The 18,866-nt window shown below is 43.6% G+C and overlaps 1 protein-coding gene across 2 annotated transcripts in view; it reads left to right on the top strand.

Annotated features, from left to right (window-relative positions):
- LOC140349582 (polypeptide N-acetylgalactosaminyltransferase 18-like) overlaps positions 1–18,068 on the top strand; it is a 142,097-nt gene extending 124,029 nt beyond the window's left edge. For both annotated transcript variants that reach the window (XM_072435970.1, XM_072435969.1), the window contains exons 10-11: positions 10,440–10,604; positions 14,815–18,068. In XM_072435970.1, the coding sequence (XP_072292071.1) occupies positions 10,440–10,604; positions 14,815–14,961 (312 nt within the window). In that variant the 3' untranslated portion in view covers positions 14,962–18,068. The remainder of the gene's footprint in view (positions 1–10,439; positions 10,605–14,814) is intronic.
- The last annotated feature ends 798 nt before the right edge of the window (positions 18,069–18,866 follow it).

Here is an 18,866-nt window from a genome sequence, read left to right on the forward strand (position 1 = left end):
ACGCAAGAGGCAGCTGGAAACGAGCGTGATTGGAATAACATGGCTCAACGGTTGATTTGGGTTTACCAGCAATGTTTTAGAACAGATGGGCAAAATGCAGAAAACAAATGACTAAACCAACAGCAAGAGAAGCTCAAAATACAAATGTTTGGAAATGTCAACACTGTTTTGTCTTTTTTAAAAACGCACAAAACCTTTGGGAACAACAACAACTGGGAACACGACCTAAGAGCAAAAGAAAATAGCAATAATACAAATAATGAAAAATTATAATAATGGCGCAATATGATTAAAGAGAAATAAAGTATACCAAATCCAACGGAAACATCCCATTACGTCGCCCAAAGTTTTTCAAATGTTCTGGTCATTTTACATCCATGTAAAATGACCAGAACAGTTTCCTGCCGCATCATCATCGGAATCAGAAAATGTTTATTGCCATTGTCAGTGAACAAATTCACAAACAATGAATTGCTTTAGCAGTGAGGTGTAAGATTAAACAATGAATGATGTACAGTCAAATACACACAATGACTCAAACCTTGTTCAGAAAAGCACTATAAAAAATAATATTACTTACTGCATACTTGAAATAACCATTATTCAGTCATTAATAATTCCGCTGCTATTCTAAATACTACATAGTTAAATGGGTGGTGAAGTCAGATCCCATGTAGTCCATAGGAAAGTCAGCGGTAAGTAAAAAATCAGCTGGTATGAGAATGCAACTAATCATCATTGCGGAACTGAAAAACAAAACTACTTTAAACATTTGAAAATACGCTGATATTGTTGACCAAATCTTCCTGAATCTCTTCTCATTTGTCCGTGCTGATTGCTTGTGCGAGCTACAGCACTTGTGAAATGAAGCGTGAACAAGCAGAGCGCAGGGCTAATTTAAGTCCAATACAGCCTGATAATAGAACCTCTAATAAACCGCTAATAGCAACGTGATACAGGGCGGCGTGTACTGCAAACGATTGGGTCGAGATAGGATCAAGTCTGAGAATTAGATCGACTCCACTGTGTATTCAAAAGCAACATGTATGTCGACCTGTATTTTGTGTGTAGCTGTTAGCCTATGTGTGTTAACATGTTGAAGTATGGCCCTGCATCATGGACACATAAAAACAGAATTTAACGAAGTAACTATGTCTGTATCATGTAAATATGCATGCTGTCGAGAGGGTAATATATTGTTATGCTTGTACTCTAGGATTTGTAATCTACAAATCCTAAAATCCTGCTTGTGGTGTTCAAGGCTTTTAACTGTCTTGCTCCAGGCTTCCTCACTGAGCTTCTCACGGTGCAGCACTTAGTCAGAGCTCTGTGCCCCTCAGAGCATTCATCTCTGGTCGTCCTCAGGTCCAGACTCAAGTTTGGTGATCTTTATTTTATCGTCATTTTACCATGCAGGGTTTACCATAGGGCAGAGCTTCTCTTAATCTCTACATACAGAGAGCAGTGTAGGAGTGGAGCAGTCTGTCTCCCTGTCTCTGTCTCACACACAATTGCCCCAGGTTCAGGACGAGGCATGGCTTTGGCCTCTGTCTGGACCATGCACTCTGTCCCTCTCCGTTCCTCTTTGCTCGCCTCACCAAACTGACAGTCATATTTGAATAGCTTGTGTGTGCTTTTATATCGCCTCCTTTCCATTTTGATCCCAAAACTTTTTGTGGTAAATGTGAAACATGAGCGAATTGGTACGAGTCAGCATAGAATAGTGTGTGTGTGGAGCAGGCCCAACGGGCACAGCAATAGAAGAGATCCACTTTGACACAGAAGTAACACGAGTGCATCTTCTCTGAGAAACTCAGTTTTCAGCTGTCCCATCCCACTGTAGGGAGACAGGTAGCTCTGACCCATCCACTGTCTGCACAGCTGAGAGGAGGAGAGGAGAGGAGAGAGCTGAGAGGAGGAGTGAAGAGACAGAGGGAGCTGAGAGGAGAGACAGAGGGAGCTGAGAGGAGGAGTGAAGAGATAGAGGGAGCTGAGAGGAGAGACAGAGGGTGCTGAGAAGAGAGGAGAGGAGAGACAGAGACAGAGGGAGAAGAGAGGAGAGACAGGAGGAGAGGAGAGACAGAGGGTGCTGAGAAGAGAGGAGAGGAGAGACAGAGGGAGCTGAGAGGAGGAGTGAAGAGACAGAGGGAGCAGAGAAGAGAGGAGAGGAGAGATAGAGGGAGCTGATAAGAGAGGAGATGCAAAGGGAGGAGAGGAGTGACAGAGGGAGCTGAGAGGAGAGACAGAGAGCTGAGAGGAGATGACGCACTCAGGGAGGCTCATTTGTCATGTCAGTTCATGGCTTCATGCACAAACCAATGAAAGAGTCACAATATGAGAAAGCCTATTTAATTGACAATAATGACATTAAAACATGTATTTATGCATAAGCTTTCTCCAATATATCAGCAAAATATACAGAGATTATGTAAATAGAATTATATGTAAACCATAACATAAAATAAGGAGTAAAGGAAAATTATGAAAAAAGGTTTTACACAAACAGCCATAAAATAGTTTAGCTAAATATATGTGTGTCATCCATTGGTTTGACATGTATAGTTTAAGACTTGCCCGATCCTTTTGTCGTTGTCTTAGTCTGTGTGTCGTGTGTCGTGTGCATGTGTGTCGTGTGTTCGTGTGCCTGTGTGCCTGTGTGTCTGTGTGCCTGTTGTGTCGGTGTGCCTGTTGTGTCGGTGTGCCAGTGTGTCTGTGTGCCTGTGTGTCGTGAGCCTGTTGTGTCAGTGTGCCTGTGTGTCGGTGTGCCTGTGTGCATGTGTGTCGTGTGCCTGTGTGTCGGTTTGCCTGTGTGTGGGTGTGCCTGTGTGTCGGTGTGCCTGTGTGCATGTGTGTCGTGTGCCTGTGTGCCTGTGTGTCGGTGTGCCTGTGTGTCGTGTGCCTGTTGTGTCAGTGTGCCTGTGTGTCGGTGTGCCTGTGTGCATGTGTGTCGTGTGCCTGTGTGTCGGTTTGCCTGTGTGTGGGTGTGCCTGTGTGTCGGTGTGCCTGTGTGTCGATGTGCCAGTGTGTCGGTGTGCCTGTGTGTCGGTGTGCCAGTGTGTCGGTGTGCCTGTGTGTCGGTGTGCCTGTGTGTCGGTGTGCCAGTGTGTCGGTGTGCCTGTGTGTCGGTGTGCCTGTGTGTCGGTGTGCCTGTGTGTCGGTGTGCCTGTGTGTCGGTGTGCCTGTGTGTCGGTGTGCCTGTGTGTCGGTGTGCCTGTGTGCCTGTGTGTCGGTGTGCCTGTGTGTCGGTGTGCCAGTGTGTCGGTGTGCCTGTGTGTCGGTGTGCCAGTGTGTCGGTGTGCCTGTGTGTCGGTGTGCCTGTGTGTCGGTGTGCCAGTGTGTCGGTGTGCCTGTGTGTCGGTGTGCCTGTGTGTCGGTGTGCCTGTGTGTCGGTGTGCCTGTGTGTCGGTTGTGCCTGTTGTGCCTGTGTGTCGGTTGTGCCTGTTGTGCCTGTGTGTCGGTGTGTCGGTTGTGCCTGTTGTGCCTGTGTGTCGGTGTGTCGGTTGTGCCTGTTGTGCCTGTGTGTCGGTGTGTCGGTTGTGCCTGTTGTGCCTGTGTGCCTGTGTGTCGGTTGTGCCTGTTGTGCCTGTGTGTCGGTGTGTCGGTTGTGCCTGTGAGCCGGTGTGTCGGTTGTGCCTGTTGTGCCTGTGTGTCGGTTGTGCCTGTTGTGCCTGTGTGTCGGTTGTGCCTGTTGTGCCTGTGTGTCGGTTGTGCCTGTTGTGCCTGTGTGTCGGTTGTGCCTGTTGTGCCTGTGTGTCGGTGTGTCGGTTGTGCCTGTTGTGCCTGTTGTGCCTGTGTGTCGGTTGTGCCTGTTGTGCCTGTGTGTCGGTTGTGCCTGTTGTGCCTGTGTGTCGGTGTGTCGGTTGTGCCTGTTGTGCCTGTGTGTCGGTGTGTCGGTTGTGCCTGTTGTGCCTGTGTGTCGGTTGTGCCTGTTGTGCCTGTGTGTCGTTGTGCCTGTTGTGCCTGTGTGTCGGTTGTGCCTGTTGTGCCTGTGTGTCGGTTGTGCCTGTTGTGCCTGTGTGTCGGTGTGTCGGTTGTGCCTGTTGTGCCTGTGTGTCGGTTGTGCCTGTTGTGCCTGTGTGTCGGTGTGTCGGTTGTGCCTGTGTGTCGGTTGTGCCTGTTGTGCCTGTGTGTCGGTGTGTCGGTTGTGCCTGTTGTGCCTGTGAGTCGGTGTGTCGGTTGTGCCTGTTGTGCCTGTGTGTCGGTTGTGCCTGTTGTGCCTGTGTGTCGGTGTGTTGGTTGTGCCTTTTGTGCCTGTGTGTCGGTTGTGCCTGTTGTGCCTGTGTGTCGGTGTGTCGGTTGTGCCTGTTGTGCCTGTGTGTCGGTGTGTCGGTTGTGCCTGTTGTGTCGGTGTGTCGGTTGTGCCTGTGTGTCGGTGTGTCTGTTGTGCCTGTGTGTCGGTTGTGCCTGTTGTGCCTGTTGTGCCTGTGTGTCGGTGTGTCGGTTGTGCCTGTTGTGCCTGTGTCGGTTGTGCCTGTGTGTCGGTGTGTCGGTTGTGCCTGTTGTGCCTGTGTGTCGGTTGTGCCTGTTGTGCCTGTTGTGCCTGTGTGTCGGTTGTGCCTGTTGTGCCTGTGTGTCGGTGTGTCGGTTGTGCCTGTTGTGCCTGTGTGTCGGTGTGTCGGTTGTGCCTGTTGTGCCTGTGTGTCGGTTGTGCCTGTTGTGCCTGTGTGTCGGTGTGTCGGTTGTGCCTGTTGTGCCTGTGTGTCGGTGTGTCGGTTGTGCCTGTTGTGCCTGTGTGTCGGTGTGTCGGTTGTGCCTGTTGTGCCTGTGTGTCGGTTGTGCCTGTTGTGCCTGTGTGTCGGTGTGTCGGTTGTGCCTGTTGTGCCTGTGTGTCGGTTGTGCCTGTTGTGCCTGTGTGTCGGTGTGTCGGTTGTGCCTGTGAGCCGGTGTGTCGGTTGTGCCTGTTGTGCCTGTGTGTCGGTTGTGCCTGTTGTGCCTGTGTGTCGGTTGTGCCTGTTGTGCCTGTGTGTCGGTTGTGCCTGTTGTGCCTGTGTGTCGGTTGTGCCTGTTGTGCCTGTGTGTCGGTTGTGCCTGTTGTGCCTGTGTGTCGGTGTGTCGGTTGTGCCTGTTGTGCTTGTGTGTCGGTGTGTCGGTTGTGCCTGTTGTGCCTGTGTGTCGGTTGTGCCTGTTGTGCCTGTGTGTCGGTGTGTCGGTTGTGCCTGTTGTGCCTGTGTGTCGGTTGTGCCTGTTGTGCCTGTGTGTCGGTGTGTCGGTTGTGCCTGTGAGCCGGTGTGTCGGTTGTGCCTGTTGTGCCTGTGTGTCGGTTGTGCCTGTTGTGCCTGTGTGTCGGTTGTGCCTGTTGTGCCTGTGTGTCGGTTGTGCCTGTTGTGCCTGTGTGTCGGTTGTGCCTGTTGTGCCTGTGTGTCGGTTGTGCCTGTTGTGCCTGTGTGTCGGTGTGTCGGTTGTGCCTGTTGTGCTTGTGTGTCGGTGTGTCGGTTGTGCCTGTTGTGCCTATGTGTCGGTTGTGCCTGTTGTGCCTGTGTGTCGGTGTGTCGGTTGTGCCTGTTGTGCCTGTGTGTCGGTTGTGCCTGTTGTGCCTGTGTGTCGGTGTGTCGGTTGTGCCTGTGAGCCGGTGTGTCGGTTGTGCCTGTTGTGCCTGTGTGTCGGTTGTGCCTGTTGTGCCTGTGTGTCGGTTGTGCCTGTTGTGCCTGTGTGTCGGTTGTGCCTGTTGTGCCTGTGTGTCGGTTGTGCCTGTTGTGCCTGTGTGTCGGTGTGTCGGTTGTGCCTGTTGTGCCTGTGTGTCGGTGTGTCGGTTGTGCCTGTTGTGCCTGTGTGTCGGTGTGTCGGTTGTGCCTGTTGTGTCTGTGTGTCGGTGTGTCGGTTGTGCCTGTTGTGCCTGTGTGTCGGTGTGCGTGCTGTGAGCTTATTGCAGACAGCTGGAGATGTTGTTGCCTGGTTAATGAGTGGTGTCTGCAGGTGCAATCTGCTCACTCACCGACAGAACAGCAGGACCCACACCAGCTCCGTGAATGAAGAGCTCAATATAGGAAGAGGATTTGTGGAATATTAAAATGGGGCTGATGTGTATTCTTTTGAAACTTTGAAAGATTAATTGTTGGGTTTGATGCTTCTTCTTCTTTTTTTCTTCACGCTTTATTTTTTACACAAACATTGGAAGTTTTTGGAGTTATTTTGGCGTAAATATATAACCATGAGAAAGATGATCTAATGTATAATGTATATAAATTGCCTTGAACTTCTTAGAGATAAAATAGGCTTTTTCTGTTATCAGCAAACAATTCACTTTCTTACTGATCAATTATATCAGCAAATTACATAACTTATTCACTTTCAAAATATATATAGTGTTATTAAACGATTAATGGAATGGAATGCATATTTATATTCACAGTATAGAGGTCATGATAAAAAAAATACTGTTAATGTTAAGATTATTGTGAGAAGAAACATCACAATTTAACGATTATTCAAGATTATTGGAAATTTAAAAAAAAAAAAATCATTCTATTACATCACTGTTCTATTAATACTTGACCAGCTTTAGAAAATCAAACTTTCTGAGTGCTAAAGTAAACTTATTGTGACGTAAACTGCCGCACAAAACTCATTTTACATTTGCGTATACTTTTTGGGGTCCAGATTGAATAGAAATTACATAATTTTGCATCTAGAATAGTCACAAATATTAGTTTTTAGTTCTTATGATAATATTGTGTGTAACATTGTGAATCACGGATTAATCTTGACATCCCTAATTCACAGTTATGACCAAAACCTCCTTTCCATGTGATGCTGTTTTGTAACATTAAAACTTCAAATTTCTAATATTATTTTGTACTGACATCAATCACGGCACTTTCTCCCTCAAATCTGACTGGTTTTAGTTTTATTAGGCTCCAGACGCAGTCACTGAGAGGATAGATGACTTCAGTGCCATGACAGACACTACAATGTCTCTCTTTTATAACCAGCGCTTTTTAATGAAGCCAAAGATGAGCTGACAACTCCCTTATTTTCATCTGTCTCAAGTGTCATTGTGATTTTGTGTGGAGGTGAAAAATGCCCTCTTGGAGGATTACAGAGAACCCCGTGACGCAAATTGAATGGATTTATGTTTTCAGAAGAATTGCGAAAGCCGAATGTCTAACTTTAAGAATCCTCTATATTCCAATAGTTTGTAGTCTGGAACCAAATGTCAAACAAGAGAGCCGTGGAACAATCGGATAAGTTTGGTAAATACATTTATCACACTGTAGTGTCAGAATACTTTTGAATGAATGTCATGTTATGTATTTAGCATTTATGACATTGGGCTAACTGAAAATGTGATGTCAATACAATGTCTATGTCTATTACGGCATCAATTTGTCAATATGTGAGTAGCAAATAGTTGTAAGTTTAATTGTGATGCTGTTTCTGACTTCAATAGGTTTATTTTGTATTGTTGTTGAGCATGTTGTAAATATGAGTCGGTGTAACAGTCTTGTAGATATAAATAGGTTGTTATTTTTCATCATATGCAGTGACAAACTGTTAGCAGCTCAGATCAATGTTGTTGGAGGTGAGTTTACAAAGCTCGGTAATTGGCTTCCTCACACAAACACACAGGCTAATTGTCTAAAGTTTTAAAGTTTCCCTGCTGTTATCTCTGCCTGAACAAACTCCCTGCTTAGGTTTTAAATCTTTAATACAGTACTAACTACTCACCCAATCAATACTGCTATTGTCTAGCTCTTGGAGAACGTTATTGCATTGGAAAAAGTTTTTCCTCTGAGTCACAAAGTGTTTGGGCATTTACTGTGATAAAAACCTGTTCTGCTTTTAGCTCTTTCTTTATCAACCTCCTGGTTTTTTGCTCACATTTTTTCGAAAGAAACTGATTGGAATAAAGTCAGATTGTCTCATGCTAATGGAGATGACATTGATTTGTTATTTTGCATAAACATACATTCATCAGCAAAAGCAGTACTTTTTACTGCTTCTGTGGCATGTCCTAAAAACATCTTGATGCTGTTTTGTAACTCTATATCTATTCTTAAAATAGGCATACAATATCATAGCTGGTAAATCAGAACGTCCATCCATCATTTTTCTACCGCTTGTTCCCTTTCAGGGTCACAGGTGACTGGAGCCTATCCTAGTGACTTTGGGCCTTAGGCGGGGTACACCCTGGACAGTGGCCAACTTGTCGCAGGGCCAAACACAGAGACATAGACATTACAGACAGTTCACTCTCACATTCATTCACTAGGAACCCGGAGAGAACCCACGGTAACACGGGGAGAACATGCAAACTCCACCCAGAGAGATCATGTGATGTTGGTCTGGTCCGGGAATCGAACCCATGATCTCCTTCTTGGGAGGCAAGAGCGCTAACCGCCTTTGCCACCGTGCACCACTTTTATGCAGGAACGTGTCCTGCATAATTATAAGCAAACATTCTTCAAAAAGGTATTCTGCACTGGAGTCAAAATTATGAATTAGTTCTAATGTCATTTTTAACTTTTTGGCATGTGTCAATGTAAAAGCAAACAGGAAAAAAGCATTCTAAATCAAGACTTAATCAAGAAAATCATGAATTAAAATGCCTCATTAACGTTTTCATTTTAAAAACAGTACATTTCTGTCAGACCTTGGCAATATGTTTAGTTAGTTATTGTGTCAATACTTTTGCAGCGTACAGTATCGTGGCGCTCTTTCATGAAACAGAATCCCTTCACTCTTCATGACGCTGTTGCTGTTTAATGAGGCCAATCTAAATCACGTTTACTTTCTCACGAGTCAAGTCAACAAGTTTCCCTCCTCTCCTTCAAAAACACTCGCACACCTCATGTTCAAACTACTACATCGTTCAATACATCAACTCTACAACATGCGAAACATATGCTTACACAAAGCCTGAAAGATTTTGCTCCTCTCAAAATGTCACGCGTTGAAGGTGCTCATTAGCAGTTGCCTGGAGCCCTCGCGCCTTTTCTGCCGACGTGTGTTTGAGGAGATTGCCATCTTCACAACATTAATCCTCCCATTAGAGTCAGTGATGGCGGCGTGACCACAGAGGAGCCACAGCACGCAGGCCTGTGACAGGAGCAGGCAAAGTTAATCACTCTTATGTCCAAGTGGTTTTTAGAGAAGCCCAGAGAGGTTATGCTGTTAGAACATGCACAATTAACAAGCTTAATCACTGGTAAGAATGATGTTTGTGTCTGGCAATGGTTGTAAACAAAGCTATTTACTTCTGTTATAAGACAACAGCTCTACCATCTTAGCCATGGTTGTAAGTGGACCTGGGAAGAAAAAAAAAATGATTCAAGAGAAAGGGTTGATAAGAGAAATTATTTTTAGCTTCAGCACTGGCACACATAAGATATAGTCACTAATTAATTAACAACAAAATATTGTTTGTAAATGTAAACATGTTTTTAGTTTATATTCAGGCTTCTATTCTATGTTTTCTGATTGTTAAAGGGACACACCTTTACATGTAATTTGAAAAGAAATTACATCTATTACAGCTTTTATGGAAGAAAAAATAAATAAATTCACCATGACTTCTGAATACAGTCATACACACAGATGAAAAGAGTCCATTTCCACCTGTCGGCATTGAACAGTTTATTTATTTCTGCAGTCAGTAGTGAAAGAGCCACACGGTTATTTCATGGTTGTTACGTGCAGCATGTCAAATTGGACATTATGGTACAGAGTTCTTGTGTTTGTTGTGGACTTCCTGTGATGTGCTCTCTGTGACCGTGTGTTTGATTATGCGTCAGCCTGGACCTGCCTCTCGTCTCGCTCTGTTCTGATTTGAAACGACTGAAGGTGTGTTGTTGCATGCCTCTAAACTGGGACAACATTTGCATCTCTGTTTGAAATGCTAATTTCAACCACATTGGTTTCTCCCCCAACATGTTTCTCCTCACCTGCACATGTGTTCTCTCAGTGATTATTACCAATATGGAACAGCTATGTATAGTTTTACTATGTTAGTTGATTTTTTTGGGTTATTTTTCTCTTTAAATGCTAGTGGTTTGTTTACTTCATAGCAGGAAATACATTGCTGGCACATTGTGCCGATGAGGGGGAAATGGAAAGTAAACACAGAAAGTAGGGTATATTTTAACTGGCTAATGACTGAGGAGGCTCTGCTTAGCGACTGCTGCCTGACATCTGCAAGACTGCATTTTTATCAAGTACCTGAGTTATGGGAGGGCACAGGGAGCTAAAGAGGATATTTTTAGTCCTATGCAAAAACTACACTCTATAAACACATCTAACAAATCTGAATGTGCTGCTTTACATAGTATTGCACACTCCAGTGACCAGCGGAAGGAAATTGCATTAGGGTGGCAATGGCAACACTGTAATATTTGATGGCATTGTATATTACTGCATATTATTGCACAATATTGTCTTTAAATACTGCATGTGGATGGTAAATTAATTTCATTCATTCATATCACCCTGTGTTTCTTGTGCAGAACGTGTATTACACCAGCTCTCAGCAGCTGCACCTCGGGGTGCTCAGTCCCACCATCGACGACGATGACAACAAGTGTCTGGTTGATGTCAACAACAAACCACGCCTCCTTGAGTGTCGCTATGCAGCCAATAAGCACATGAAGCTCACCTGGGCCTTCTCTCAGGTACCACACTTCTGCATTTGCTACTTTCATACTATGGGACTTAATGGTATTCCGGACATTTGTACAAGTACAAGAACATTTTATTATTATTATTACAATAGGAACCTGGCCAAGGTAGCAGCCAACACAATAAACACTGTACAGAAAATCACAAAATATTACATTTTAAAAACAATTCTCTCTCAAGAAAAACATAAACATTTCTCCACACTTTTTAAAATGTATTGAACTGACCAAGTGAGATTACAGATTTCAGTTTGTCTTTGGCTATTATTATGGACAGTGCTGCATATGGACAGAATAAAAGATCCTGCTGAGATCATTCTCATCATATTACAGTATTGCACATGAAGATGGGATGACACGTGTACAGGGCGAGCTGTTAGAAGTGTTTATTGTACAGTCTGACACAGGCAGACCTGTGAAAATTCTCCTCCACACAGCGAGGGTGGATCAGTCTAGAGCAGAGTGTCCTGCAGAGGACGGGACTCATGTTCCAGCATAGACGTGAGTTTAACCAGAACTCTTCAGTCCCCCACCTCCTGCAGTGAGTCCAGAGCATGATTTCTTGATGATCTTATCCAGCTTCTTCTTCCTCTGTCTCTCTGTGATTGGAGTTGTGTACATACTCATTTTTGAATGTGACAGAGCACAGGTCTATGTGTATTTCAACTAATTATTCTCTCTTAATTATCTTTATTAAGGCTCAAACTGTGGTTGTGGATTTGATTGCCGGGATTGACTGGGATGATTTATATAAATTATGTTTAAAATCAGCACAAACATTTGAACAGAAAATTCTGAAAATGCCTTGGTTGAGCAGTAATCTAATGAAACTTGCTCCTTGTGCTACCCTTTAAGAGTTTTTAAACATTAAGCAACAAAAACAAAGACACAAACAAAACAAAAAAAACGTTTTCAAGTTGTGGAGGGAGGGGGGGGGCGTTCTACTGCAGACGCATGTGGGTCATCCAGACCCCGAGAGAGCGTGAGGTTTATATCGTGTTCGTTTTTGGTTTTCTCCTGAATTGAAAACTGCAATACTGGTCGTCGCATACAGCTCCATTTACTGCAGGTTTAATCATGGTCATTTTCCTCCGTCTTTTCCCTTCACATCTGTCCAGCTGCATCCACTGAACAAAGTGATCCCCTGTTGCCAAGGCAACAGAGCTGTTTGAAAGTGTGCTTTTTTAATTAGCCTTAGCTTTGGCTTTGGCCAGGATTCAGAATTTAAACTTTTAACTTGTGTCCAAAAGATCTTGTGAGCTGCTCCCGTGGGATCAGAGAGAAGTGCTTTGTGGAGGAAAACTTGTGGCAGGAGTCAAGTGAGATGAGAAAGTTTATTTTAGGGTCAAAAAGATGAAAGATTTACTGGGTATGGGCAAATGAAATGTGCTAAAGTCAACATCAGAGCACTTCAGAGGCCAGAGAGCTGCTGCTGGAGTGAGGCAGGATTCAAAGTTAAACCAGGAGCGTCTGCGTGACAGATACTACATGTGTGTGCTATTCCAACTAGTGTAATCTATTACTTCATCACAAAGCAGTTACAGAGGTTGAAAAGAGTGGATTAATTACTTCAGCCATGTTTGAAACAAATAACTAGGCTTGTCCAGAGTAATGAGCCATTATTGTATTAAATTGTTTCTTTTGTAGATCAGCAATGTGTGTGAGTGAGAATTACAAATCAGCTGAATCCACTAATAGATGAAGTACATATCTTACAGTTTATAGCTTTAACTGCATGATCATGAAAACCAGTTGGTTATAGTGGATTCTTTATAATTGTTTTGTACAAGGACTTTGTGAACAGCTCAGCTATCGAGCCTTTAAAGGACATTTTGTGAAGTTATGTTGAAATCTTTTTCTTACCAAGAAATAATTCACTCAGTTAATAATCTTAAAAGCGCAATGGACGATTTTTCGGCGATTTGAGAACGCAGGCGGAAGTGCGCATGCGCACTCCCCCGTGTGGACTGATACAACACACGCGTGCGTTTGTTTATTAGTGCAACGGAGCGCATCACATCTCTCGTCTCCCGTAGATTTCTGTCCACTTCTGCGTCAGCTCGAACTGTCTTTCTCGTCTTCATTTTGCCCCGTACACTGAGGGAACTATATTATGATAGATCCATGCGCTTAGGCACGCGGAAACGTGGGCACGAACCGCACGCGGCTGCAGGTGAGTTTGGAGTTTGGAGAACAGCTTGAAATGACTTCAAAGACGATGAGGATGCAAGACTTAAATAAGACCATGAGCGACTGAAGCTGCGGCTGAGCGAGGAGGCAGCACTGGAGCAGTGGACAGACATTAGTGAATTATTGATGGGGAGATCTTTTACCATATTCAACTACCTATGACCCTGAGAAGCCGCCTCAGATAAAGACCTGACTATTAACGATAAATGTGACTTTCAAATGGATATGGGAATGATAATACACATACTTCGCTTTAGTGGTCTTCTAACAGATATCCACATACATAAATCATTGAAATTTGAAAAATTAATTGTTAAATTTCAGGATTATCTGTGGAAACAAACATTTGACAGCAGACAGTCCCTTATAACTCTGGGTTGGTGCCATTGATTGTGCTTGTGGTGACTTGTTGCCTGAGTGTAGGGCCCTGCTCTTCCTCCGGGTGCCTGTTCTCCGGCTCGCTGCCTCACTGACAGACTGATTAACTAGTGCTCCGGCCTTAATAGCATGGAATCAATAGTGAAGTCCAAGTGTGCACTCTGCAGAATGACGGACCCTTAGCGGGTAGTGCACGGGACACGAGCCTGGACCAGAGCCACGTGTTTGTCAGCGAGCGCCACAATAAAAGAAAAGTCTGCACGTCTTTAAACTCTGCCTGCACTGAAGGAAGAAGGCCAAAGCAGCAGACTTTTAAGTACACTTGTGGAAGTCACTCAGGAGGTCGCACAACTCAAAGACGAACGATCGACTTGCCATCAGTGGACTGTTGGGATTACGTCAATAAAGTCTGCTTCAGCTCAAACACACACACACACACACACACGCATCACACACACACACACACGCATCGCACACACACACACACGCATCGCACACACACACACACACGCATCACACACACGCATCGCACACACACACACACACGCATCACACACACACACGCATCGCACACACACACACACACGCATCACACACACGCATCACACACACACACGCATCGCACACACACACACACACACACACACGCATCACACACACACACACACACACACGCATCACACACACACACGCATCGCACACACACACACACACACACGCATCACACACACACACACACACACGCATCACACACACACACACGCATCGCACACACACACACACACACACACACGCATCACACACACACACACGCATCGCACACACACACACACGCATCACACACACACACACACACATCACACACACACACGCATCACACACACACACACACACATCACACACACACACACACACATCACACACACACACGCATCACACACACACACACATCACACACACACACGCATCTCACACACACACACACACGCCAAGACCAGGAGCCAAAGTCAAAACAAGTTGTATCTGCTGATGTAAGCATTCTTGTAGAACTCACACAATATATAGTAAGTCTGTGACTGCCTTGTGTGTGTGAAGCAAAATATCTTTGTGCCATTTACTCTAAAAATAACTAAATGTGACCTCCAAAAGGTTATTGCAAACTGTGAGTTGGGAATTTAACTATACTTCAATAGTTTATCCATTGTATCACAAACAACACTCTCTCACGCTACAACCACTTTTTTATATATTTACCTTCTTGAATTTAAATGCCAAAATAAATGTATTTTTTGTTGTTGCATATTACCTTGGCTCCTTGTGCAAGACAACCACATTGCATAGTAAAAATCAACTGTAGAACACTTATTGTCCACTATTTATTCCAATTCAGAGCATATACTTAAGCTCCATCTGTGTACAGTACTTAAAATAATAGGGCTCATGTGAATCTGAATTTTTATTGCATAAAATGTATAAAATAAATATGAATTAAATGTTATTTTAGCTGTATATAATTCATACAATAGACAACCCTTTATTTTGGGTAATTTGTGGGGACTAAATATAAAACTTTTTTACTCCTTTTAAGATAACGCTTTTTAATCTAATGTAATGTGAATGTTTTTGTTTTTTTCAGGGTGGCTTTATCCAAAACACAGAGTCCCTCAACTGTCTGGAGCTGGTGGAGAGCCGACAGTCCGAGTTCAGAGTCCAGTTGTCCATCCAGGCCTGCACCAATCAGAGGTGGACCATCACAAACATCCTCACTGTCCTGCCACAGTGAACGCATCAGTGTGGACCCTATTCACTGCTGCCCCGAGTCTCCAGCAACCGAAAAGCAGACACGGAAAAATCTGACATTAACCGTAATTAAAGTTTGAATGATACACGCAGCAGCTCTTGGGTCAGGTCTGAACTAATGACCGTTCTACACCAGTAACCTCGAGGCAGATGCGGTCTAGCTATAAAGCACGCAATTAAAAGGGAGTAAATGGCCCAAACGATTCCGAGGATGGGGCAGTGAAAGCGGAGAAGAGCGTTTTATGGGTTATTGCGTTTGCACAAACCTGGGATGACTTTGGGGCTTGTGAAGAGGAGGTTCTATCATTGCTCAATCGCATGAGAAATGAAGGGAATGATTGGAAATTGCTTCGACATCAGGCAATTCTAGTTGAGGCTATGTTGTGTTGCTTGGTCTGAGTGGGAAACTATCTGCAGACATTTGGTGTTTTATTCCCTTTGTTAAAACTCTCAAACCACTTTATTACACCACAACTTAACTTAATATAATTCATAGCAAGAATGACACGCCGGCCTAAATCACCTCACGTGCGGCAATGAATACTAATTATTTATCAAATGTCATCCATTTTTTTACAAAAGCTCCTTTTCGATTCATATTCCATTTTATTGGCTGCAAATGTTTGGTTTAAAGTTACCAATCTGCCACAAAGCAACAAAAATGTGCATTACATAAAGCATTTACTGTATGTCTCTGATCTGACATAGTACTGCAAACCCTGTGCTCACACTTCATTTTAGCCCCTGACAACATGACTTGTTGTTTGGTATTAGCTCACTGTCACAAAGGCAGGTGGTAGGATATTACACAAGGAAGTGAGAATTTGCTCAGTTTTGTGTTACATAATGTTTTACATAATTCACTGACATCGTCTAAACCTAAAACATTTCCTGCCAGACAAATCAAACCTGTGGCCCTTAGCAATACCCCTTTTCTCAAGAAAAGAGTGACATTTATAAGCAGAACCAGCTAATTTAACAGATTTTTGCATCTGACAATGTTTATGCCCACGCTTAAAAAGATCAGTGTGTAAAACTGCGTGTGTGGGAGTGAAAAGCCTGCTCCGACTGACAGAAAATAGCTAGGATTGTACTTCTAGTTTTACTGTACTCTGCCAGGTAACTCTATTCAGCCCTTATTCAAGTGTCCTACTTACTTTCCTCTGGGCCTCTAAATGTCACTGCTAACGTAATGCCCCATTTTTGTGGCATTAAAGAGAGAGACATTTTACGAAGTCTGCCGTTTGTGGACACTAGGCCTGAAAACATGGCATCATAGTTGAGCCTTAAGCTAAATATAAGATACTTTTCAAAACCTATAGATGTCCCAAAGTGAAGTATTCACTGGTACGTAAAGGTCTTAACATGCTGCCAGTGATTATCCATCTGTAACTCACTCTCCGCTTTGTGTTCATTAATTATTGATTTATTTTAGCCAGACTCTGCTAATTCTCCATAAGGACTCAATGGAGCAGGAAGTGGAGCTCCGCATTTTTAAGGCATCCAGGAGCCAGTCGGTTTCGTGAAAAAGGCCTATTGACAAATAACATTACCTGATACTTTTATTTTGTTAAATTCATGTTTAAACTATTAGAAAATGGTTTCAGTTGAGTGTAAATTGGCCATTTTCAGTTTTAAACTCAGCAACTCAACTCACACAAATCTTGCAAATTTCCACTTTTATTTTTCTACTTTTCTTCACAAACTGCCACTAGACTGATGTAAAACTATGATAAACATTTACCGTAGGGACTATCCCACCAAAAAAACACTCAGAACTGGAATCTGAGAACCTGCCATGTGCAATTCATAAATCAGGAAAGAATCATTTGCCTGAAAAATGTGCAGGGTTAAGTTCCTGTCCCAGTGTCACTCTGGGCAGTCTCATGTATCTAACCTCAAATGATCGCTGCAGCAGCCACCTGTAATCTGTGGCGAGACCTCCAACCGACAGCATGATAGATGATGGGAGTTTGCTGTCTGACGGGCCGTCCTTCAAATGGGACACGGCACCCAAAGGTCCCGGCCTGTCTGTGGGGTCTTAAATGTTCAGCCCCTCCTCCTGCCCCCCAGTGCTGTGATGTGGATGTGAATGCACAGAGGCTGAGTAATGGACACACAGAGGTTATGTCACCCCAAGTGCAGATGGGTGACAAGTAACAGGACCTGACTGGCTGGGGTCTTGTGTCCTCAGGGACCCTCAAGTCAAGTCACTCATTTTTACTTATTTTTGTCTATTACTGTTATATCTTAAACATGGCAGAATCTTGTCTCAAATGTCTAAAACGTGCACCTCGTCACTACTACGAGACTGTTCAGCCATAGGTAGAATATCTTTTCATATTATTTTGCTCTGATAATCATTTGCACACATTGGCTGTATTAATTGATTGCACAAGGCTTGCACATGCTGGAAAACATGGATTATTGTCATTTGCCAATAGATTAGATTTTTGCCTCTTTGCTGAAAAATGGTGTCTGTACGCTGTGTTATCATCTCACTTTTAATTAGTTTTTGCCTATTTGCTCTAACCTGCATGTGGTTCCGTAAAGGATCCTGGTGACAACTGTAAAGTACATTTTCATACAATTCAGACTCATGGTTGGAAACGAGGCTTCTTAAGCTATTCAATCCACTTGTTTTTCTGTTTAAAGGCGAGTTTATACTGATTTGACACTCCCATTTCTGCTGTTCCACTTTTTACAGATATCTAAGAACGACACAAACCTCATTAAGTACGACTACTCTGTAATCAATCTTACATTTATTCAAAAACTCACTGTGTCATTAATAATTGAAGACCAAAACAGGCCTAAACTCCTCCATTATTCATGTGGCCGTTCTGTATTGAGTGTTTGTCCCACTGGCTGAGGTGATGCGTTGCTGAAGCAGAGATGTGCAGATGTTTATATCAGCTACTGTGTAGCCCTGTGAGCCTCTGTGGACTGTTCTGCTGTGGCTCAGGTGCAGACCTCCTCCAGTCTCTCCATTTTGGGGGAGCTGTTTATCAAGTCAAATGTCTGAACTATTTTATTATTAGTGTATTTAAACGGGATATTTATAACAGTAAAACTTTAACCCGTAACTGTCTCCTGTGTCTTCTTTCATTGGTTTGAGTTAAAAGCAACATTTCTCCTGAGAGTTTGTTATGAAGATGCTTTACAGAATAACTCAATCAAAATAAGGTCCCAACCGCCTGGATTCCTGAAGAGTATTTCTACTGAAATTTTGAAGGACAAGCTGTTGCCATAAACAAACACATGTTTGTGGCTGGTTTTGAGCTCATGAACAGTAACAATAACCTGCAGTTTTCTCCTCAGATTATTGTACACAATAGACCCATGACAAAAATGTGATAAAAAGAAAAAGGGCTTCCATTCACCTAAACAAGAGCCTTATTTCACAATGAAAATTGTGTACAATAGAACACAGATCTATTTGTTTTTTGATCTGTAATAGAATGCAATTCAAAGTAAATGAGTGAATGAGTCTTTATATTTATACAGTGGGCACTTTACACTACACAAGACCAGCGTAAACAGACTAACAACACGTCTCATCCATTGTACTGACCATGTTGTGAATACTGAACATGCAAACAATCAATACATCTGAAGTGGTCCAAGTGCATCTGCTAAGGTCCCATTCATTTTCTGTAGCTGCAGGAGGCAGTGAGGAGAAAGGCAGTGGTGCTCCTCTGTGCGGCGCACTGGAGTGAAATGATGAAACATGGATGAGCTGCTGGACCCCTGAGCGGCGCTAACATCAATCCAACTAAAGCCACTGTTTAGGCCGCTCCGTCTCGCGCTGCATTGTTTACAGAAACACTTCATAACTGACAGGGAAATTGTGGTCAACCGCAGTGAAATAGTAAAAACTGCTGTGAA

This window comes from Eucyclogobius newberryi, unplaced genomic scaffold (genome assembly GCF_026437365.1).
Source record: "Eucyclogobius newberryi isolate DKJ021-1_F unplaced genomic scaffold, fEucNew1.0.hap1 SCAF_7, whole genome shotgun sequence".
Taxonomy (NCBI): Eukaryota; Metazoa; Chordata; class Actinopteri; order Gobiiformes; family Gobiidae; genus Eucyclogobius; species Eucyclogobius newberryi.